The sequence below is a fragment of the Hemitrygon akajei genome, chromosome 18 (genome assembly GCF_048418815.1).
Source record: "Hemitrygon akajei chromosome 18, sHemAka1.3, whole genome shotgun sequence".
In the NCBI taxonomy this organism is placed as follows: domain Eukaryota; kingdom Metazoa; phylum Chordata; class Chondrichthyes; order Myliobatiformes; family Dasyatidae; genus Hemitrygon; species Hemitrygon akajei.
Window position 1 is genome coordinate 4,809,888 of NC_133141.1, and position 24,905 is coordinate 4,834,792.

General features: G+C 42.0%; 1 protein-coding gene across 8 annotated transcripts in view; it reads right to left on the bottom strand.

Annotated features, from left to right (window-relative positions):
* The window catches only part of LOC140741038 (supervillin-like), a 249,757-nt gene that overhangs the window by 110,965 nt on the left and 113,887 nt on the right, over positions 1-24,905 (bottom strand). For all 8 annotated transcript variants that reach the window (XM_073070681.1, XM_073070680.1, XM_073070682.1 and 5 more), the window contains 3 exons: positions 14,251-14,400; positions 12,613-12,650; positions 624-685 (listed from right to left, as the gene is read on the bottom strand). In XM_073070681.1, the coding sequence (XP_072926782.1) occupies positions 624-685; positions 12,613-12,650; positions 14,251-14,400 (250 nt within the window). The remainder of the gene's footprint in view (positions 1-623; positions 686-12,612; positions 12,651-14,250; positions 14,401-24,905) is intronic.

Below are 24,905 nucleotides of genomic sequence, written 5' to 3' on the forward strand. Positions count from 1 at the left end.
GCCACTGAAACATGAAAACTAGCTTTGATAAAAAAAGACTTTGTTAAATATTCTGTTGGAGTGCTAGCAACATGTACCTGCTGCATTGTGGTCTTAACCTCCATGACGCTACCTTTTATGCCAAAAGCTATGATAGAAACAAGGTACTAAAGTGCAACAGGTGGGCATCTGTAGTCCACATAAGATGGGAAACTTTTAAACTTTGGTATTACTTGATTATTGATGACTCAGTAGGCCAGTTCTGGAAAGAAAGTGGCTGCCTTAATGCCTTTACTGAGGGTGTCATCGTCTGACGTTGTAAGCTAATCCATTGCCCAATTATGCTTATAGCACTTGATCTACTTTGTAGATGTTGAAATTATTTAACTGTGATCCTTTCCCTCAGAGGCTTCTGTCACCACTGGAGCGGGGTTCCCAACCTTTTTTCTGCCGTGGATCAATACCATTAAGCAAGGTATATGGACTGCAGGTTGGGAACCCAAGCTCGAGCTTTCTCTTGTATAAACTAATGTTCCTTATTTCTCCCAACATTTGGCTTCATACCATTTTTCAAGTAATCCCTCACTTCACTGGATGTAAATTAGACTTAAATGGATTTGAATACGCCACAATGCAGCACTTACTTTAAACAGTGACATCTTTGCAGCAACACTCATCTTTGACCTTGCATCCATCTTTTCATCCTCTGTAGAAAAAATACAGGAGATAAACAGGCTTAGTGAAAGGACGAAGATGAGTTCTACTTGCAGTACAGATTATACCTCTGTGCACTAGCACGCAATTTATAGAGAGCTCACAGAGGCAATGGGTCATCCACGTCCACACTGTAAACCGGGAGGAGAAAATGTTAAGCAGAGAACATTCATTGAGATCACTTCTATATCTAACCATTCTATTGGCTGATCTGTCAGTGCAGAGCAAGCAGAGAAACCTAGTTAGGCAGTCGGTTATGATGGGAGGGTGGAGAGCTCATGCTGGGGGTGACTCAGGGTTGGAAGGGAGAGGGGGATCAGCCAGGAGGGAGAGCTTAAGACAAAAAGAAGAGATGCTTTATAATCAGCTGCAGTGGTAGGCATCCCAAGCGAGGTGCTCTGAAAGGGATAGATACGAACTTCTTCAGAGAGAATTGATCCTAATTGTTCCAAGCACCGGAATCTGTCCACTCTGAGGCTGACGGAAGAAGGCCCTGAACTTGCTGCAAAACCCAATTTACAACATGTCTGCAGACATGCATGAGCAGAAGCACTTTATAGATGAGCTACCTAACGCGCGTTGCATATCTTACTACACTGCTCAACTCTAGTACTCCTGTGTATTACCATCCGCTCGACACGAAGAACCAGGAGGTAATTTGGAATCACGTGGCAAGGAACAGTTTGTTCTTAGTAATCAGTTTTCCAGTTAAGTTCTACTGAATGCTGTAATAAATGTTATGAACGGCAGAGAGGCATAGCTAGTGCAGCCAACACCTCAGTGCTCAAGACCATGGTTTCATCCTAACTTCTGGTGCTGTCTGAGTGAAGTTTGCACATTCTCCCTGCATCCCACAGCATACAGGTTGGTGGGTTAATTGGCCATGGTAAGTTTGCCCCTAGCAGGCAGTAAGCAGAACAAAATAGGTTTCCTGGTGGATTTGTGTCAGAATCAGAATCAGGTTCCTCATCACGGACATGTATCATGATATTTATTGCTTTGTGGCAGCAGTACAGTGCAAGACAAAAAACTACAAGTTACAATAAGAAATTTTTAAAAATAGTGTAAAAGAGTGATAGTAAGGTAGTGTTCATAGGTTTATGCACCATCCAGAAATCTGATGGTGGAGGGAAAGAAGCAGTTCCTAAAACATTGAGTGTGTATCTTCAGGCTGCTGTATCTTCTCCCTGCTAGTAGTAATGAGAAGGGGGCACGTCCCGGATAACTGAATGTGAATGGGTACATGACTGTGAGTGCTGACTTGTGGGCTGGAGGGACTTTTTGATCCTATGAATTTATAAACTTGTCTTTGTCCTACATCTCTTAACTTTAAGGATTAAAATATCAACTAATTTTAACCAGATTTAAATTTAGTAACTATTTTAATATGAACCACTGCATCTCATATTCTTATTTTTAATTATGGCTGCCTCTCAGAGCGTTCCATTTCCACACTTGTGTATTTACTTGCAGCCTATGCTCTCCCACAGCACCACAACCCTACACAGATACTCCTGCCATGCACCTTGAGAGGCAATTGACAGTGGGCAAATCACATACCACCCTGTGTGTTGTTGGGATGTGGGAAGAAACTGGAGTACGTGGAGGAAGGCCACACAAGGCGAAGGTACACACTCCACACAGACATTACTGGAAATCAGAACCTCGGCTGCTGGAGCTGTGAGACAGTAAATCCACAAACTGTGTCACTGTGCCACCCTGAGTTTAGACACACCACGGTCACTGAGCAGACTTGAGGGACTAAGTAGACATGCTCCTGATTTTATCTTCAGTAATGAAGCACACCAGTGGCCACTGGGCATCACCATCTTGAACAATTGACATTAATGGGCCCTGCTTCTGTTTTTGCACCAGATTATCTCACAAGCAGGAGCCAACTGGGACACTATTATCATGAGCACTAGCCTTCCCCAGCATCCAGAGAACCTTCAAAAACCAATGCTTCAAAAAGATGGCATCCATCACTGAGGACTCTTGTTCGCTCAGGACATGCCCTTTTCTCATTGATATAATCAGGGAGGAGGTACAGGAGCCTGAAGACACACACTTAATGCTTCAAGAACAGCATCTTCCCCTCTACCATCAGATTTATGAATGGACAGTGAACCTGTGAACATTACCTCAGTATTTTCCTCTGTATTTGCACTACTTATTTAACTCAGCAAGTCAGGCAGCATCTAATGAAGTGAATACACGTCAACTGTCTATTCTTTATCATTGATGCTGCCTGACCTGCGGAGTCCTTCAGCATTTTGTGCATGTTGCTCTGGATTTCCAGCATCTGCCGAATCTCTTTTGTTTATTATTTAATTTAATTTTTTTAATACATACTTATTGTAATTTATAGTTTTTATTATGTCTTGCACAGTACTGCTGCTACAAAATAACAAATTTCATGACATATGCCAGTGATATTAAACTTGATTCTGACTCTATGATGTAGAAAATCATCCTCTCTGGTACCTGGTCTTTTTACTAATGCACCATGAACTTCAATTTATCATTCATGTCTCCACAGTGGGCTGGGTCTCTATGAGGTCTGAAGCTACAGCCACAGCAAACATACTTTCTTCTTACACAAAATAAGTTTGCACTATGCAGCACAGGATCTTCCATTATTACAAGGATGATTGCAGGAACTTAATTGTATCAGTTTCCGGAGAGGACAGACACATATCCTTAACATTATGCAGTGAATGCATATGAGCCCACAAATCCACACACAGATGATTTTGCAGAGCTGTTGACTGCACGTCCTCACCATCTTGCACTCACACCTGTGCTAGAAGAACAATTCCAGAGTGTAATGATGCCAAACGCAAAGTTGTTTTTTGAACAGTGAAGTTCCACATGCCTGATCTTTCTAATTATAAAGGACAACGCTTTATACCTTTTAAATGGAATTTTGTAACTGGCTAATGAAGACTACTTGAACATGCTTACTGCACCATGGAAAAATCTTCTTGCATCAATACTTAAAATACTTTGGGACATGGCAGTTTAATATGTAAATAAATCAGCCCTGCCCGTGTAGACTAACTGAGGACATCCAATTGCTAATCGGAACAGGTGACATTTACTTCATTCTGACAAAAGGTTGTTGAATCTCTGGGGTTCCCAACCCTTTCATGCCAATACCAATACCCAGGTTGGGAACTCCTGCTCTGTACCATTCTCTCCCCAGCACGATTCCCACTCCACTCAATAGCCCCCCCATGATTCAGTCTGCCAGGGACACCTACTTCACATGAACAAATAAAAATTTTGGGAACTAAGTGTGCAGTTTTCAAATTTGCAGATGATATCAGACTGGACTTAGAGCTTACTCTGAAAAGAATGGTACAATAACACAAAAGATTAAGGAAATATCGAGGTGGCAGTTAAAGGAAATTTATGCGATGTCAGTGTGAGGTGATTCTCTCTTGTGGGAACGTAGGAAGAGACTGAACAAATTAAGACAAGTATCACATGTCACTGATGCAAGCTGATGACTATTTGTCAGAGTAAGCTCAAAGTCCAGTCTGACATCAGCTGCAAATTTGAAAACTGCACACTTTGTTTCCAAGATTTTTATTTGTTATGTGAAGTAGGTGCCCCTGGCAATGTCAATGTCAATATTTATTGATCAACCTTGACTGTTTTGACTCAGTGTTCAGTTCGGCTATTTCAGTGTGGAGTTAAGAATCAGTTCAATTACATTGGCTGGGCATTAGAGAATCAGATGAATTTTCCTAAACAATCAGTAATTTCATGCTCAGTGTTACAGCTCCTAGTTTTTTAATTCCAAATGCAGTATATTCTGGTGAATTGGGCCATCAGTTAATCAGGGTAGCCCCTTATTTAGGACAAATCTTAAAGAACAAAAACTAATGGAGAAAATTGCCAGGATTCCGTTTGTTTATTTGGGACACAATGCTGCTCAATTGGGGCAGGACACTGTTCCCAAATAGGTTCTAGCTAGCATCAGTTGTGCCCACCATTGTAACCGGTAGACACTACACCAAGCTTCAAGTGAATAGTTTTTAAGTAGCATCAGTTTTGTATGTTTGTGTTCAAAAGCATTGATTTTTGTCACTGATAATTGGAAAGAAGTACCGGTAAGTAAGACAATTCCGAACTGTTTTGCTCACTGCGGTTTCAAGCATTCAGGTCAGGAGTGAAAATGAAACCATTTCACTATTTCAACAAGTTAAGATCTACAGAGAATTTGATGGTATTGATAATCATCTTGAATGTTACAATGAAAATGAAGACCTGGAGGATGCAGGTATCAAAAGCATTGTATGAAGGAAGTCCACTATCTGCACCAGGTGTCTGTGCTGATGTTGTTCATTGTGTACACTGGATGAATTCCTCCATTGATAACTGTTAGGAACTAATACACAGTTTTAGAGTACTGTAGTAATATTGGTTGTGTTCAAATTTATTCTGAATTTTATTGAAATAAATAATTTGTTACCCAGTTTGTATTTTTATACTTTTTTTAATTAGCTCCATAAAACTTCAGCTAATTGGGGGCAACCACTTAATTGAGCCAAAATGTATTGGCCCCGATGTGTTCCAATTAGACAGAATCCACTGTATACTGATGTAAAACATTATCTAAATTCTGAATAGCTGTGGCTCCATCAAGATTCAAGATTCAAAAACTTTATTGTCATTCTAACCGTACATCAGCTCTGCAGGGCAGAATGAGACAGTGCTTTCCAGGAGCAGTGCAATCATAACATAACAAACGCAACACTAAATAATAAACATAACAATAAATAGTAAAACACAACAGCCACATGGCACTGATCCTGATTGAATAGTGCACTTCATCTCTTGGCAAAAGTCTTCATTCCTACGCTTTCTTTTATTTTCTAAGTAAGGCTATCCATCAAGTTTCCTGCTTTCACCCTCCATAGGCACCAGCTTCTGTCATACGGCAAGTGTGTGGTACTTTATCAGGATCTACTGGAAAATGATTGTACTGGAAGAGCAGAACATAGTTCTGGTCACCACTTCAGAACTTATGAGAATTGCTGTGATTTGCAGGTTATGTCTTGTTGCACTAGTTTCTTTATTCCTGTTGCTTTGGAGAAAATATCTTGCATTTATGGATAGTTCTCTGTCCCTTTTGAGCAGATTACATATCTGGGCACCAATAGCAGTCAATGCATCACTGTATTGGAACGGGAATTAAAATGTGCATTTTGGAAGCAAGTGAAGTCTCCTCAGTTTGGTATCACATCAGCTAATTTTATGCACTTATAAATTACATAAGAACATAAGAAGTAGGAACAGGAGTAGGCCATCCAGCCCATCGAGCCTGCCCCGCCATTCAATAAGATCATAGCTGATCTGTCCGTAAACTCAACTCCATCTACCTGCCTTTTCCCCATAACCCTTAGTTCCCCTACTATGTAAAAATCTATCCAACTGTATCTTAATATATTCAGTGAAGAAGCCTCAACTGCTTCCCTGGGCAGAGAATTCCACAGATTCACCACTCTCTGGGAAAAACAGTTTCTCCTCATCTCCGTCCTAAATCTCCTCCCCTGAATCCTGAGGCAATGTCCCCTAGTTCTACTCTCACCTACCAATGAAAACAACTTTCCTACTTCTATCTTATCTATCCCTTTCAAAATTTTGTATGTTTATATAAGATCCCCTTTCATTCTCCTGAATTCCAGAGAGTATAGTCCCAGGCGACTCAATCTCTCCTCATAGGTTAACCCCTTCATCCCTGGAATCAAGCTGGTGAACCTCCTCTGCACTGACTCCAAAGCCAGTATATCCTTCCTCAAGTATGGCCTATAGTTGCCTGTCTTTTGCCTACATCCTTTTTTAAAAAAGTAGCATGACATTTGCTGTCTTCTAATCCGCTGGCACCTGCCCAAGTCTAGAGAGTTTTGATAAATGATCACCAACATGTCTACTATAACCTCCACCAATTCCCTCAGCACTCTGGGATGCATCCCATCAGGACCAGGGGACTTATCTACCTTCAGGCCCCTAGTTTGCTCATCACTATCGCTTTAGTGACAGTGATTTTATCAAGGTCCTTACCTCCCATTTCATCCATAACATCCTTCTTTGGCATATTAGACGTGTCCTCCACCGTGAAGACCGACACAAAATAGTCATTCAATGCCTCAGCCATTTCCTTATCAACCAATATCAATTTCCCCTTCTCGTCTTCCAAGGGACCAACGTTGACCTTAGCCATCCTATTCCGCTTTATATATTTATAAAAACTTTTGCTATCTGTTTTTATATTTTGTGCTAATTTACTTTCATACTCTATCTTCCCTTTCCTTATTTCTTGTTTAGTTGTTCTCTGTTGCTTTTTGAAGTTTTCCCAATCCTCCAGTCTCCCACTACTCTTTGTGACTTTGTACACATGAGCTTTTAATTTGATACTATCTTTTATTTCCTTAGTTATCCAAGGCTGGCTCTCCCCACACTTACTGTCCTTACTTTTAACTGGAATATACTTTTGTTGAGCACTGTGAAAAATCTCTTTGAAAGTCTTCCACTGTTCCTCAACTGTCCTACCAATAGCCTGTGCTCCCAATCCACATTAGGCAACTCCTCCCTCATCCTGTTGTAGTCTCTTTTGTTCAAGCGTAATACACTAGTTTTAGATCTAACAATTTCATCATCCATCTGATTGCGTAATTCAGTCATACTATGATCACTCTTTCCAAGAGGATCCCTGACCACAAGATCGTTAATCTTACCTGTCTCATTGCACAGGACTAGATCTAAGATAGTGTTTTCCCTTGTAGGTTCACTAACATGCTGCTCAAGAAAGCCATCACGGATGCATTCTATGAAGTCCTCCTCAAGACTTCCTTGACCAACCTGACTCACCCAATCTATGTGGAAGTTAAAATCCTCCATGACAACTGCCGTTCCTTTCTTACAAGCCTCAGTAATTTCTTGGTTAATCGCCTCTGCCACTGCAATATTTTTATTAGGTGGCCTATAGATAACACCCACCAGTGATTTTTTTCCCTTTACTATTCTTAATCTCTACCCAGATGGACTCAACATTCTGCTCCATAGATCTTATATCGTCTCTCACAATCGCCCTGATCTCATCCCTAATCAAGAGCTCCAACACACCTCCTCTGCCTTCCTGCCTATCTTTCCGTATTACCTGATATTTAATTCCCAGTCATCTCCACCTTGTAATCAGGTTTCTGTAATGGCCACTGAATCATATGGCTTGGTACTGATCTGTGCCACAAGTTCACCAACCTTGTTTCTAATACTACGGGCATTTAGATAAAGTGCCCTTATTCTCCTTGTCCTTTTAGAATCTAGTGACTGATGCGATTTTTGCTTTTTACTTTTGTGCACTCTACTCTTTACTTTTTTCTTTATTAACACTAGCTTTGGTCTCTGTATCACTTCCCTCTTCTTTTCTTTAACCTGTCTGAGGAGTAGAGGCTTTATGTTCTTTGGTAGTGTAATTCTCATCACCTAGGGTTTACACCCTCTGCCACAGCTCCTCTGGTGGGTATGTGCCAATCCCCAAGTCTTCCAGCAAAACCAACAGGATCTCCACGAAAGCTTTCATTGCAAGGAGTTGAAATGATTGTGGAGGTGAATTTTGGCATCAGTGGTGATGAGGAGTGTTTCCAGGTTGAGCAGGTAGGTCCAGATGGTGGTGCAGCAGAGTATGAGAGTGTGAGTGATTCTTTAAACTCACCCAGCTCCAGAGCAGGTGATATTGTGCAAAAAACTGGTTGGCTTACAAGTGACCGATGACAAATGAGCTTAAGGGCAATTGTCTCTGGACTCCATCTGGCAACACTGGAAAATGACATTACACTACTAATCACATCATTTAATTTATAATGGACAGTCGCACAAGCACAACACATTCCAGGAAGTCATCATCACCAAATGCCCGTTACTCCACTGGCATTTACTTGTTACTCCAAGAAGTGCCTGGACATATATTTGTGAGAAGTGTGAAATAAAAGCAAATGGTCATTATTGTGTTTTGCTCCAAGTAACAGTTCCGTAACACTGAAACAGGCAAGTTTAAGCAGTTGAATTTCTTGATGGCTAATTCTTAACACACAAAGGAATATCCCATGCTTATCAAAACGGAGATCAACTCAAGAGCACAGCAGCTGAACAGATATCTTAATCCCTACCAGCTCCACCCATCTAATTTTACCGACACCAGTGACCTGTTTCTTTGCAGCACCCTGTAAACTAAATGACTCACAGCATGGAGGCTTGGATTCTTACTCAGTGTCAGGCTGTGATTCAGCAGTAGCCTCCTACCCAAGTCTGAATGCTGTGATGGCTGTTTGGGATATCTGAGCACAAGATATCATTTGGGGAAAAAGAGATGAGGGCTTTCAAAGTGTGGAATAGCACAGAAGGAGACCCTTCAGCCCACTGCATCCATGTCAAACTTTGCGACCATCTACATCAGGAGTCCTCTATTTTTTTTATGCCATGCAGCCTTACTATTAACTGAGGTGTCCGTGTTCTCCAAGTTGGGAACCCCTGACCTACACCATCCCATTTGCCCACATTATGTCCATATCCATCTATACTTTGCTGATTCAAGTACCTGACTATATGTTTCTGGAACATAATGGTTGTATCTGATTCCACCAGCTCCTGTGGGAGCAAGTTCCAGATATAAACAACTCCCTATGCAACATACTTTCCTTTCAAATCCCTTTTAAACTTCCTTCCACTCACCTAAAATCTATGCCCTCTTCTTGATACCTGTCAAGAGAAAATGTTTCTATCTATCCTGTCCATAATGCTCAGAATTTCAAGTATACTGTACCTATCAGATCACACCGAGCCTCCTTCACTCCAGGGAAAATAAGCACAACCTAACCAATCTCTCCCCAGTCTTCATTAATCTGCTTAGTCACCTCCTCAATCAAATTACTGAGGTAGAATTTCCCCCACAGAAAGTCTTGTTGGTTATCCCTTAATGGTTCCTACCTTTCGGAATGTATACAAATTCTAACCATTAGAATTATCTCTAATAATTTTCCTCATATTAACATAAGATTCATTGGCCTTTGAATGTGTATCTGACTTATCCCTGCTGCCTTCTTAAGTAAAGAAATAACACCAGATATTCTCCAGAGACACAAGAGATTCTGCAGATACTGGAAATCTGGATCAACACACACAGAGAATTCTGAACAGCATCTGTGGAGGAAAATGAAGAGTCGACATTTTGGGGAAGAGTCTTCATCAGGACGATGATGAAGGGTCTTGGACTGAAACATCATCTGTTCATTTTGCTCCACAGATCCTCCAGCATTTTGTGTGTTGATTAGCTATTCTCTAGTCTTCTGGTACATTTCCTGTTTGCAATGAAGATGTAAAAATTACCATCAGTGTCTCAGCTATCTCCTCCCTTGCTTCCCATAGCATCCTGAGATGAATTTCATCTGAGGACTTATCCACCCTTAAAGTACAGTAAATAAACTCTTAGGCACATAGTCTTATAACTAGGTTGGCTAAGAATTTTGCACAGTACTGTATTTGTTGAGGTGGAACAGAGAGTGAGTTTGTAAATCTGATGGGAGCAAAAGATGTGGTGCAGACACAACCAGCCCTGAGAAAGCAAACAAGGTCACTTGATTCCAGACATTTGGTTTATTGATCATTACAGAATGTCTCTGATGCTTCCTACTCCCTCTCCTCTCCCTTCCCCTTTTCCCAACCATGACTGCCCTTCTTCCTGCCCTTTCCCACTCTCAGTTCACAATAGATAACCATATCAGAATCAGCTTTATCATCACTCACACAAGTCATCAAATGTGGTTTTTTTGCAGCAGTACAGTGCCATACTTAAATTACTACAGAACTGTGCAAAAGTCTTAGGCACCTAACCTACATACAGTATATGTGCCTAAGACTTTTGCACAGTTCTGTATAGGTCCCGCAACTTTTAACATTTCCTTCTTCCTAATACTGATTAACCAGACTAATAATGTACCCCGACTTGAACTCATTATCCTCCACGTTCTTCTCTTTGGGGAATACAGATGAGATGTATTCCTTTCAGACCTTGCCTACATCCCTTGGCTTCACACATTATTTAGTCCTTTATTTCATCCCCTCATCCCCTGAGTACCTTCTTGCTCCTGAACTTCCTAAGAAGGTTGGCGTCATTCAATGTCTGTAGTGAGATGCTGAAGATGTTCTATAGGTCAGTTGTGGAGAGCGCCCTCTTCTTTGTGGTGGCGTGTTGGGGAGGAAGCATTAAGAAGAGGGACGACTCACGTCTTAATAAGCTGGTAAGGAAGGCGGGCTCTGTCGTGGGCAAAGTACTGGAGAGTTTAACATTGGTAGCTGAGCGAAGGGCGCTGAGTAGGCTACGGTCAATTATGGATAACTCTGAACATCCTCTACATAGCACCATCCAGAGACAGAGAAGCAGTTTCAGCGACAGGTTACTATCGATGCAATGCTCCTCAGACAGGATGAAGAGGTCAATACTCCCCAATGCCATTAGGCTTTACAATTCTACCGCCAGGACTTAAGAACTTTTTAAAGCTATTATTAATGCTTTTTGAGATGGTGATTTAGATGCATATCATATTTTTTTTACTGAGTTAAGTATTGTATGTAATTAGTTTTGCTACAACAAGTGTATGGGACATTGGAAAAAAAGTTGAATTTCCCCATGGGGATGAATAAAGTATCTATCTATCTATCTATACTATAGATAATCTTGGAACTACCTTTAATTTTGAAGATTTCATAGCCCTTTGTTGCCTTAACTATTTTTTTGTAATTCTCTCCTATATATTCAATATTCCTCAAGAGACTCCCTCAATCCCAGCTGGCTATCCCTGTGAAACGCTTCCTTTTTTTCCCCTCTGATCAAACCTTTAATAACCTTTGTCATCCAATATTTTCTAATCTTATCATTGCCTCTCACTCTTACCGGAACATGGTGGCTCTGAACTCAGAGTGATATTTGTCCCTCAAGCAACATCTGTACAACACTTTCATTTATATTCCTGATGCCTGTGTGAACTTGCAGTGCAAAAAAAAAACCTGGTCGTTATAATTATTTTATTGCAGCAGTCACTTCACATCAAAAATATTTCTATATATATATTCCTATATATTAAATAAGTAGTGCTAGAAAAAATAGTGAGGTAGTGTTCAATGTCTATTCAGAAATGGGATGGCAGAGGGGAAGAAACTGTTCCTGAATCACTGTGTGTGTGTCTTCAGGTTCCTGTACCGCCTCCCTGATGGTAGCAATGAGAAGAGGGCATGTCCTGGGTGCTGGAAAGGGTATTGCCCATGATAGAGCTGTCTGAGTTTAGAACTTTCTACAGCTTATTTCAATCCTGCACAGTGCCCCCAAGCATGAAGAAATGCTGTGCTGTGTCCCCTCCCCAAAATATTCAAGACTGAGATTTCTACTTGTGGTTCAGAGGTTGAGTCTGCTGGAGGAGCATCTGAGGTGGGAAATGCTTCAGGTCAAATCCTGCATCAGGATTGTGACGAGGGAAGATAGCCCGTTTAACAAGAGGGTGAGTAGTAATTAGGGACCAGTAGGTGATTAGTAGACCAAGGAGAGATGAAGGATGTTGAGCAGATGAAGCCAGGTATGGGATGGGGAAGAATGGACATAGGTGGATGATAGGTATAGAAAGCTGATATTCACAGTATATTTGTCATTGGTGAAATGGAAATTATAAGAAATGGAATAGAAATAAGAGATAAGTATACAGTATGTGGTAAGTTCAGGCCAAATGTAGGTTTAGAATTCCACCCTGACGGATAAAATGTGGTAGAAATGTGCACTAACGAACCCGATTCCTTTATTGTAAGGATTCCGCATCAATAATCTTTTGGATTGATTCATGGTGGCTGTGTTGGCGTGGTACTTACCCTCGGTGTTGTCTTTGCTTACATTCAACACACAAGTTCTGTAAGATTAAAGGAGTGAGAGAAACTGAACATTAGTCACTGACAACCTGTAGAGAAAGTTGTTGAACAAAATTAAACTCACATTTTTCCCAACGTATCTTGTAAACTTTAGAACTCCAAAACTTAAATAACTTATAAATTGCCACTGCTTTATAATCCTGAAATTCAGAACGACTTCCATTGATGATATAACCCACCTTTTGCCCTTTAATATATATGACATACGTGCCTATTGCAACAAACTTCACTCACAAACATGGACAATTTAGGCAGAAAATGAAGCAAGGTAAGCAGGCTCACCTTGTCCTTGTGGTTTTAAGTGAGTCAAAGTTAACTGGGAGCAAATGCATGCGAAGGAGACCGGAGGTCAGATTATGTTCTTTACTGATACTGGAAGCTCATTAAAACAGAGTAAGGTGTAGATTTACTCTACCTTTCCATTCAAGCAAATTACATCTGACTTTTGCTCCACCTTACCTGCCTTTCACACCACTATGGTCTAACTCTGAGTAAACACTGGCATTGAGAATCACTATCTACTAGCATTTACAGTTTGGGGGGATGGGGGGACAGTTTCAAATTTCATTGGTCCTCTTGTGAAACCAGACCTTTCATTTCACTCCTAATAGTTCTGTTCTGCTTTTAAGATTCTGTACATTGTACTGCACAATAACAAATTGAATTTTTTCTGAACTAAAAAAAATCAATCTTTTTAGAAAAAGGACAATGAAGTCAGATCAGTATTTGAGTGGTCCATTAGGTTTCCAAGCTAGGAGAATGAACTGAGATCATAAAGAGCTCTGTGTAAATGTTGCCCCATTGTTCCAGTACCATCAATCACAATGGTGTCTGTTCAGTAAGATATCACAAAAGCTTACATTCACAACTGCATTGTTAAATAACCTTGGATTCTCACTGGTGCTAGGAAAGTTAGTCTGCCTGCATACAATGCTTCTCTAAGCACTTAATTGTATCTACCATGCAGATAGCAAAATAGAACTCTGCGCAGTTTTAGGATCACTAACACTACCTAAGGCATGAATGAGATCCTAGAACTGGATTTCAGATGGGGGAGCACATTTAGCTAGAATTCTACACTGGATCACTACATGTAAACTAGGTTAGAATAGCTGTGATGCCTCATCAGTTGAGCAGACTGCCAACTAGCTCTATATGGGTTCCACACGACCTGTGAGTCCAGCAGAAGTGAGAGCCCTTAACAAGTGAGCTAAGTTGAGGAGTGTGGAGGAAATGGGATCAAGCACAAATGAAGGCTCCATTTTGTGTGCTTTCTGGACAAAACTCACTCCTGATGCAATTATTTATTGGGGGAAGAAATACATCAGCAAGTTAGGCAGCACCTGTGGAATGAGAAAGAATCAACATTTCTGGTGAATAATCCTTCATCAGATTCTGCAGCCTGAAAGATTAACTCAGTTTCTCTATTCACACATGCTGCCTGACCTGCTGTTTCTGGTTTGATTTCTGTATTCCAGTACTTGCATTTTTACTAAATTTCAAAGTCATGTAGCTGGCATCTAACCTTTCTCTTAACTGAAAGCAAGTGTTCATGCACATCCCATCCACACCGTGTCTTACCGTTCGGCCACCGTCAGGGGCTGAGTCCTGAAGCGATCGGATGTTTTGCGGTTCACCCCGGGGTTAATGTAGCGCCTGGGCCTCCGGCGCATCTCCCAGCCGCATGCTGTTGCCAGACCTGTGCTGGCTGTGCCATGAGCACTGTCACCACTAGTTCAGGAGAAAGAGAGAAAAGACAGGAGAGCAAACAGACAGAATGGAGTTGGAGGGGAAGAAGATTGCAATGTGAGAATGGAGAAAGGCAGAAGAAAGGAGCAGTGAGAGGTTTAACCCATGTGTGAACAGGATCAAAAGAGAGTGCAAAGAGTTGTAGACTCAACCATCTCCATCACAGGTAGAAGCCTCCCCACTATCGAGGGAATCTTCAAAATTTAGTGCCTCAAGATGTCATCCATCATTAAAGACCCTCACCATTCGAGATATGCCCTCTTCTTATTAATACTACCAGGCAGGAAGCATAGGAGCCTAAAGACACACACCCAACGTTTTAGCTTCTTTCCCACCACCATCAGATATTTGAATAATCCTTTGCATTATGTAATTATTTTTATAGATTATTATAGCTTTTTGTATTTTGTATGTGTTGCATCGTGCTGCTGCTACAAAACCACAAACTTCGCAACACATGTTAGTGATAATAAGCCGGATTCTGATATTAATTGAGGAGGGAAAGACCCTGGTTCAGTGTGTGTGCTGAAGGTATCAGGTAGTTGAAAAGAATCCAGCATTTACATTTCCAAAACACTGAACTCTGGCCATGAATCGTTTACAGAGCCAGACTCTAAATGGAAACAATCGATCGCATTGTATAAAACTAGCCAGGACTGTTCACCGCAGCAAAGTAGCAACAAAGGGGCACATTGAGTTGAAGTCTCACCGTCATTCCGTTCTGCCATTTCACTGTAATTTAAACTCAGGTTGTTGCACCGCAAGCAATGTTACCGAAGCCCCATGGGCTCAGTCAACTCTTTACTTCTCTGTTGCTTTCTCTTGGTTGATTTCTCTTTCCATCTCAAACTCCCAGACAGATTCTTACTCAGTTGTAGCTGAAGGCAGCACCTAATGTGTCCTCAATTTCCAAACTGTCATCACACCATTGCTTATATATTTAAATGTAACTTCCTTTCCACATTACTCAGGAGAGCTTGCATTTCCCTGGAAGCTGACGCTTGTTTCTAGAGGGCTCCCTCTTTTGACGCTCAAATCCCAAGTGGATTTTTCTAAGGCTTTCACTTGTAACAACCTGCATTGTTATTTCCCAGTTACTGTCAAGCAGAACGCACCAAGACCAAAGCAAAAAAAAACAGGAGGGGATATCAAATGAAAGAGGATATTCAGACAGGAGGACAATGGAGGAGGGAGGAGACCTTAGCAGGTACTGAGTCTAACAAGCAGCAAAGAGGCAACAGGAGCAAATAGGCATTTCTATATTACTGAGAATTTAGATTACAAAACCGTAAGACATAGGAGTAGAATTAAGCTATATGGCCCATTGAGTCTGCTCTGCCATCTGCCATGGCTGATTTATTATCCCTTATCCAGGTATAAATAGACTCAGAGTCATACAACATGCATATTGTCTTTTTGACCCCATTCATCCATGCCCATTAACATGCTTATCTGACAATAATCCCATTTTCCTGGATTGGGCCCAATCCCTCAATTCCTTTGCTATCCGTGTACCTGTTCAAGTGCATTTTAAATGCTGAGATTGCATCTGCTCTACCAACACATGCTGTTAACTTGTTCAAGGTACCCATCACCCTTTGTGTGAAAAACCTGCCCTTCAGATCTCTTTCAAATACTTACCCTATCACTTTAAATTTATACCCTCTACTTTTATACTGGGATTGAGACTCGCTATCACAGGAAAATTATTTTAATTGCCTACTCTATTTATGGGTGTAGTGGTGGAGATAGGTCTCTACCAGAGTGCTCCTTCCCTCCGCCAGCATGCAGGTCACCTTTGGACAAGGTGTAGTATCGGCTTAGCCCCCGATCAGGGTCATGTGAAGCCATGGGAGCAGGTGGTGGATAGTCATATGAGCAGCTGGTGCTTATCACAAGTCCTGGTTAGGTGATCACTGACTCCAGGCACTGAATCTCTGAAGACTGTTGATAATGGCTGGGGGTCACCCATCTGGTAAAGACACTGCCCAGAAGAAAGCAATGACAAGCCATTTCTGCAGAAAAGTTTGCCCAAGAACTATCATGGTCATGGAAAGACCATGATCACTCACGTCATACAACATGGAACATAATGACAACAGTGACCCTATCTGTGCTCCTTATAACCTTATAAACTTCTATATGGTCACCCTCTGACTCCTGTCCTCGAGTAAGAACAATCCAAGCCTCTTCAATCTCTGCTTGTCACTAAAGCCTTCTAGTTCAGGCAATATTTTGGTCAATCACTTTCATACTTTTTCGAGTGCTTCCACATCATTTCTGTAGTGTGATGACCAGAACTGCACACAATCCAGAATTGATGAAGCATCTCAGCCCAAAACATTGACTGGCTATTCCATTCCATAGACGGAATTGCTAAGTGTTGACGCTGCTCTGGATTCCCAACATCTACAGAATCTCTTCTGTTCATAATATTCCAAGTGTGTCATAACCACTGTGGCAAAACTGATAATCAAGGGGTGCGAGGGAACTGTGCAGAAGTAATAGTAAAGATTCTCCATGTAGACAGTCTGACTGGACCATTTGGCATCATCTCCCCCTTTCCATTTCCTTCTCACTCTCTTTTAAAAATACGAGTTCCCTCCATTAGCATTGTCTGTCCCAGTTACAGGCTCACTCCACTGACCAGAGGAGGATAACCTCTGCTCCAGCCCACAGCAGTTGGATCCATAGTTAGGAATATGGAGGGGGTAGACCATCAATTTTGGGGGTCAAATCTCAGGGTACCAGCAATTCGCTGTGGTGGTGGACACTGAGCCAGTTTCAGCAGGCTCTGCTGCAAGGGGAATATAGTGGGTGTTTAGCAAGGAGTCATACTGTTAAGATCCTCCTGTTTAGTGGTTTTAGTAACTGCACATAATAGAATGCTTGTAATTTCAAAGCTATGAGGAATATGGGGCTCTTGAAATCGACCAAGCCATTAGTTTGTGGATTTTGAGTGCGAGTTTTGAAAACGTGAGCTCAGTCCTTCATGAAGTTCAGCACTCTTGTGGATTTTTGAGCGCAACCTCTGAAAACGCAAGTTGTGACATTCAGTACATCTGCGATTGGCAGAGCCGTTTCTTGTTGCTTTTGAGCGCAATTTTTGAACAAGCGGGCGCAAATAGTTGTGACATTCTTGCAGTCCATTGGCTTATAGATTTTGAGAGCAAATTTTGGAAAGGCAAACGCAGCCAGTCACAACTTTGTGCTCTTGCGATCAGCGGGACTGCTGGTTTGTGCATTTTAAGCGTGGCCCTGGAAAACATGAGCGCGGCACTCTGCAGAGCCATCGGCTTGTGGATTCTGAGCGTGAGATTTGAAAAGGTGAGCACGGCCAGTCGTGACATTTGGCACTCTTGCGATCAGCAGAGCCGTTGGCTTGTGGACTTTGAGCGCAAGTTTGGAAAACTTGAGAGCTACCAGTCGTTACATTCTGCGTTCTTACAATTGGCAGAGCCGTTGGCTTGTGGATTTTGAGCTGGAGATTTGAAAATGCGAGAGACGCTAATCGTGACTTTCTGCGCTCTTGTGATTGGCAGAGTCGTTGGCTTGTGTATTTTGAATGTGAGTTTTGAAAGAGAGAGCGGGTGCAATCGTGACATTTGGCGCTCTCGCACTCAGCAGAGCCATTGGCTTTTGGATTTTGAGTGCAAATCTTGGAAACTCAAGCATAGCCAGTCACGACATTCAACACTCTTGTAATCGGCAGAACCATTGGTTTGTGCATTTTGAGCGCAAAACGTGAGCACAACCAGTTCTGATGTTCAGCGCTCTTGCACTCGGCAGAGCCACTGGACTGCGGATTTTGAGCTGGAGTTTTGAAAACACGCGCACGGCCATTCGTGACATTCAGTGCTCTTGTGATCAGCGGAGCTGTTGGACTGTGCAGGTTGAGTGCAAGTTTTGAAAATGCGAACAGGGCCAGTCATGACATTCGGCGCTCTTGCGCTTTGCAGAAATATTGGTCTGTGGATGTTGAGCTGGAGTTTTGAAAATGTGAGCTCGCCCAGTCATGACATTCAGCATTCTTCTAATCGCTAGCACGAGTTTTGAAAAAAGCCAGCGGGGCCAGTCATAACATCAGGCGGAGCCATAGGCTTGTGGATACTAAGCGCAAGTTTTGAAAACGTGAGTGAGGCCAATTGAAACATTCAAAGGGCTTAAGATCACGTGCCAGGGTCAGGGACGTCTCAGATTGGGCTAACAACATTCTAAATAAGGAAGGTGAGCAGCCACAAGGTGTGGAACATATTGGTACCAATGACTGGAAAATTGACTTAATCCTGAATAATACAAGGAGCTAGGACTAAAGCAGAAAAACAGGGTCTCAAGGATAGTAATGGCTGGATTAATGTCTGTGCCATTCACCAGCAGGGATAAGAATAGGGTGACTTGGCAGATGAATGTGTGGCTGCAGAATTGGTTTCAGATTTCTGGATCATTGGGAACTCTTCTGGGGAAGGTATGATCTGTACAAAAGGAACAGGTTACACCTGAACCCGAGGGGGCCTATTTTCTTTGTGAGAAAGTTTGCTAGAGCTGTTCGGAAGGGTCTTGGCCCTAAACATCGACTGTACCTTTTCCCATAGATGCTGCCTGGCCTACTGAGTTCCTCCAGCATTTTGTGTGTTTTGTTAGGAAGGGTTTACCTAGTTTGGCAGGGGTCTGGGAACCAGAGTGACAGGACAGAGGATGGGGTAGATGGTATACAAGTAGATACAGTGTGCAGAGACTGTGAGGAAGGAGAGACAGTTGATCGGGTAAAATTGCAGTCAGTGGGATGGGTTGAGGTGTGTCTAGTTTAATGCAAGTTGCATCAGGAACAAGGGTGATGAACTTAGAACATGGGACAGTACATTGAACTATGTTGTTTTGGCCACTATGGAGACTTGCCTATCACAAGAGCAGGAAAGACTGGTGGATTTTCTGGTGTTTAGATATTTCAAAAGGGACAGGAAGGGAAGTAAAAGAGGTTGGGGAGTGGCATTGCTAATCAGGAATGGTACAACAGGGCATCCTTGAGGGATTGTCAACTGAGTCAGTGTTGATGGAAGTCAGAAACAGCAAGGGAGCAGTCACTCTTTTGACAGTTTTCTGTCGATCCCCCAGACACTGAGCTGCAAATTGGGAGGCAGACTTTGGAAAGATACAGGGTTGTTGTCATGGGTGACTTCAAGTTCTCTAATATTGATTGGCACCTCCTTAGTGCAAAAAGTTTAGATGGGGCAGAATATGTTAGGTATGTTCCGGAAGGATTTCTGACAGGCTGACTGGAGAAGAGGTCATACTGGACCTGGTTCTAGGCAATGAACCAGGTCAGGTGTCAGTTCCTTCAACGGGTGACAATTTTGGAGTCAGTGACCATAACTCCCAGACCTTGACATAGTCTTGGACAGAGATAGGAGCAGATGGCATGGGAAAGTATTTAGTTGGGGGAGATGGGATTATGATGCTATTAGGCAGGAACTTGGGAGCATAAACTTGGAAACTCAGGGAAATGGAGAATGGAAAAGTGAAGGCTGTAGTACTTGCATGGTATTCTGGATAGGTTTGCCCCCATTCAGTCAGGGAAAGGATGGTAAGATGAAGGAACCATGGTTGACAAGAGATCTGGAACATCTAGTAAAGCTTACTTAAAGTTTAGAAAGCAAGAATCAGGCAAGGGCTCTAGAGAGTTACAAGCTAGCCAGGAAGGAGCTGAAGAATGGACCTAGGAGAGCTAGAAGTGGACATGAGAAAGTCTTGGTGAGTAGAATTAAGGAACACCCAAAGGTATTGTACACGTATGTGAAGAGCAGGAGGATAACTAGAGTGAGGGTAGGACCAATTAGGGAATGAAGAGGAAACATGTGCCTGGTGTCAGTGGAGGTAGGGGAGATCATTAATGAATAATTTGGTCCAGTATTCAGTGAGAGGGACCTTTATGTTTGTGAGAACAATGTAGAACAGGCTGATATGCCGAAACATGTCAATGTTATGAAAGAGAATGTGCTTGAATTCTTGAAAAATATTAGGATAGATAAGTCACCAGGGTCAGATGGGATATATCCCAAATTACTATGGAAAGTGAGGGAAGACATTCATGTGCCTTTGTGTCCTCACTGGCCTCAGGTGTAGTACCAGATGATTGGATGTTTGCAAATATAATTCCTTTGTTCAAGAAAGAGAGTAGGGATAACCCTGGGAATTATAGACCAGTGAATCTTCAGTGTTGGGCAGATAACTGCAGAAAATTCTTAGAGACAGGATTTACAAGCAATTAGAGAAGCATAATCTGGTCATGCCTTGTGAGCCTGATTGAATTTTTTGAGGTTGCGACAAAGCATATTGATGAAGGGAGAGCAGTGGGTGTGGTGTATATGGATTTCAGTAAGACATTTGATAAATTTCCTCATGGTGGGCTCATCCAGAAATCAGGAGGTAGGGGATCCAGGGAAACTTGGCTGTGTGGATTCAGAATTGGTTTGCGCATAGAAGGCAGAAGGTGGATTAAATGGAGCATATTCTGCCTGGATGTTGATGACCAGAGATCTGTTCTGGATCCCTGAGTAATACAGAAAATATTCACAAGGATGTTTCCAGGACTGGAGGGCTTGAGCTGTGAGGAGAGGCTGAGGAGTTAGGACGGGTTATCCGTGAAGTGAAGAAGAGAGGGTATGTGATTTTTATAAATCACTTGGATGAGCAAGTGAAGGGTGGACTAGTAAATTTGGAGATAATACAAAGTTTGGTGGAGTTATGAATAGTACAGAAGGTTGGCAAAGGCTACAAGGGATATTGCAATTGGACAGTAACAGGATGCAGAGCTGGGCTGAGAAGTCACAGATGGAGTTCATACCTGAAAAGGTTGAAGTGATTCAGTTTGAAAGGTCAGTGGCATGATTCTTAGCAGAGCATAGGAACAGAGAGATCTTGTGGTCCACGTTCATTGATCCCTCAAATTTGCCATGCAGGTTGATAGGATTGTTAAGAAGGCATATTATGTGTTGGCCTTCATTAGTCCGGAGATTGAGTTCAAGAGCTGCAGCTTTGTTACAGTTCTACAAAACCCTGGTTGGAATATTGTGTTCAGTTCTGGTCACCTCATAGGAAGGATGTAGAAGCTTCGAGAGGGTGCAGAGTGGTTTTATAGGATACTGTCTGGTTTAGGAAACATGTCTTATGAGGATAGGTTGGGCAAGATAGGGCCTTACCCTTTGGAGCGAAGGAGGATGAGAGGCAAGTATCAGGTGGACAGTCAGAAACTTTTACCAAAGGAGGGGGAATAGCTACTGCCAGGGGTCACAATTTTATGGTGATTTGAGGAAAGTATAAGGGGGATGTGAGAGGTAGTATTTTTTAAAAAAAAACAGAGTGGTGAATGTGTAGAACGCATTACCAGCGTGGTAGTAGAGGTAGATGCAATAGGGGCACTTAAGAAATGCTCAGCCGGGCACATGGATGATAGAAAAATGGAGGGCTATGTGGGAGGGAAGGATTACATTGATCGTAGAGAAGGTTACAAGGTCAGCACAATATTGTGGGGCATTTTATGTTCTTTGTTATTTTTGTGGTCCAATAAAAATCTCTGACTGATCAGTGGTGTAAGTACAATAACACTACCTCAGCCCTGGCTCCACTTCAGCAACAAAGCAAATATATCACTCCTAATGAGTAGGGAACCTTTTCACACTGAGTCATCATTCCAGCAAACACAAAAAAAATTTGCATTTTTACCGTCTGATACTTGTCACATCACAATCAAGAAAACAACACCCAGCCACACAAACTGTTAAAGCTTGCATGTAAACTCTGTGCGAGTGAGAGTGTCTGTCTGTGGTCTTCTTTATGCAGTTAGCCACATTAGGTTCCCATTGCTACCATGTGGACCATCATTTACTGTGATGGTCTGTAGGGAAACACAAACTTATCCACACCAACCAAGGTGCTGACCTGAGCTAGTCCCATTGGGAAATGTTGGCTCACACCCCTCCAAGTATCCAATTGTCTTTTAAATGTTATAATTGTACCAACCCCTACCAATTCTCTGGCAGCTCCTTCCATATATCTGCCTCTCAGGCCCACTTTAAAAATTTTCTCTCTCACCTTAAATCTTTTAGCTCTCAATCTGAGAAAAGATTGTGAGCATCCACCTTATATATGCCCCTCATAATGTTATAAACTTTTGTAAGTTCACCCCTCATCCTTCTTCGCTCCATGGATAACAGGTACAGCTTTACAAGTCTCTCCCCATAGCTCAAGCCTTCCAGGCCAGGAAGCATCCTTATGAATCTTTTCTGTGTCCTCTCTACTTCCACACACAACCTTCCTATAATACATTATTCCAGGCACGGTCTCAGCAGCACCATGCACATCTGTAGCATGATGTCTCGTTAGCTATGCTTCATCTTATGACCGATATGTCAACAGGACATAATGTGACTCATATACACCTGTTCTTGACTGACAGTCTTTCATGCATCACCACACTCCTGGCTCCAGATTTCTTCTTTGTTAGAAAAACTGACTTCAAAAGTTGTTTTAGATATTAGAATTTAGTTAACAGATGACCACGCTCAGGAATCGGTTAGCCTCAGCAATTCAGTACAGTAGGTAAACACACAGTCATGATCATTACATTGTGAAGATGTACTGAAAGACCCTGAGGCTGACCAAACTATGGTATTGGGAACACAATCAAACAAGGCAGAAAGGCTGCAGATTAATATCTTTAGCTGAAGGTCATTAATTCAAGTAAAATGCAAAGCAAGCCTCAGCACCTACACTTTCTGCTCACTGTCACTGATCTTCTCCAGGAAGGAGCTGCACAGAGATCCCACAGAGACTCGAGTGTTCAGCAGCCCCACCTTAGGAAGCTGGGTGCCACTGCTGTTGTACCAGGAGACTGTCCTTTCTTTGTGACCTGCCACCTGTGGTGTGTAGCTACCAAAGAAGATTACCATCAGAGTTTGGCTGGAAGGGAGTTAATTGGGCAGAAACACATCCTCAGCCACAAACATATTAAGCAGGAGCATTGCCATGAATGTGATCCATGCCCTGCTTCCAAAATGCGCTTCCATTGGCTTCATCACGAGCTATCAGGGACAAATACCTGTGAGTGTGAAGCAGTCTACTCATGTATCCATGCTCCACAGAACCTTTGCCCATCCACACCCCAATTTATCCCATCAGCAGATCTTTCCTTTACATTCTCCAGTCAATATTTATCCAGCTTCCTCTTATGGTCATCTTGACCACCCTTGATAGCAATGAGTTTTGCAGTCTAAAATCTGATTATGGAAATTTTTCTTTTTTTTTTGGAATGATATCTTCTATATATATTTTCTCTAGATTCCTTACAGATTGTACTGACACAAACTTGAGAGTCTGTGTGGACTGTTTTGGAGTGCAAAATAAACTGTGGTTTTCATGTCTTCTCTGTAATCCAGTAATCACTAGTGAAAATCAGAACCTAGTCTGGGGTAAGTTAGAGGGTGATTTATACATCAAATCCACAAACATGTTAGGAGACTGGGAAGAATAGTGTCCATTGCTCTTACTGCAAATCATGCAAGATTATTGGCACTTAGCTGTATTCAGTTCTGTACATTGGATTGTGCTGAAGTCAATGGAACTAGACAGTGAGGAGGAGAGTACAGCAATAGGACAATACTCTGAACTGTTTGGTGCTGATAACTAAATATATCTCTCTTCGGGACAACCTAAAGGATAGCAGAGAAGCCAATGTATTTATTTTTTCCCAACAGTAATACCTGAGTGAGCCTCTACCGATTATGTTTGAGCAATGGGAGCAAGACCACACCTCATTGATATTTGATGATGGCTGATTGCTTAACATAAAACACAGAAAAGTACAACATAGGAACAGGCCCTTTGGCCCATAATGGCTGTGCCAACTAAGACAAGTTAGAAGGCAAAAGAGCAGAAAAAAATGAATTAAAGTGCAGGTGACACCCTACCAATGTTAATCATCTGAGGGGATAGAACCATTAACCACAATTCTGTCATTGGAACTCTGTTTAGGTTACCGTGCATGGATATAAGACCATAAAAGATAAAAGCCGAATCAGACCACACGGCGCATCATGTCTGCTCAGCCATTCCATCATAGCTGATTTATTATCCCTCTTAACCCCATTCTCCTGCCTTCTCCCCATAAACTTTGACATCCTGACTAATCAAGGACCTATCAATCTCTGCCTTAAATATACCCAATAAATTAACCTCAACAGCTGTCTGTGGCAATAAATTCTACAGATTCATCACCCTCTGGCTAAAGAAATTCCTCATCATCTCCATTCTAAATGGAATCCCTCTATTTTGATGCTGTGCTGTCTGGTCCTAGACAACACCACTATAGGAAACAACCCCTCCACATCCACTCTATCTAGGTCTTTCAAATTTTGAAAGGTTTCAATAAGGTTTCTTCCCCCCCCCCCATTCTTTTTAAACTCCAGCGAGTACAGGCAAACTCATCAAACCCT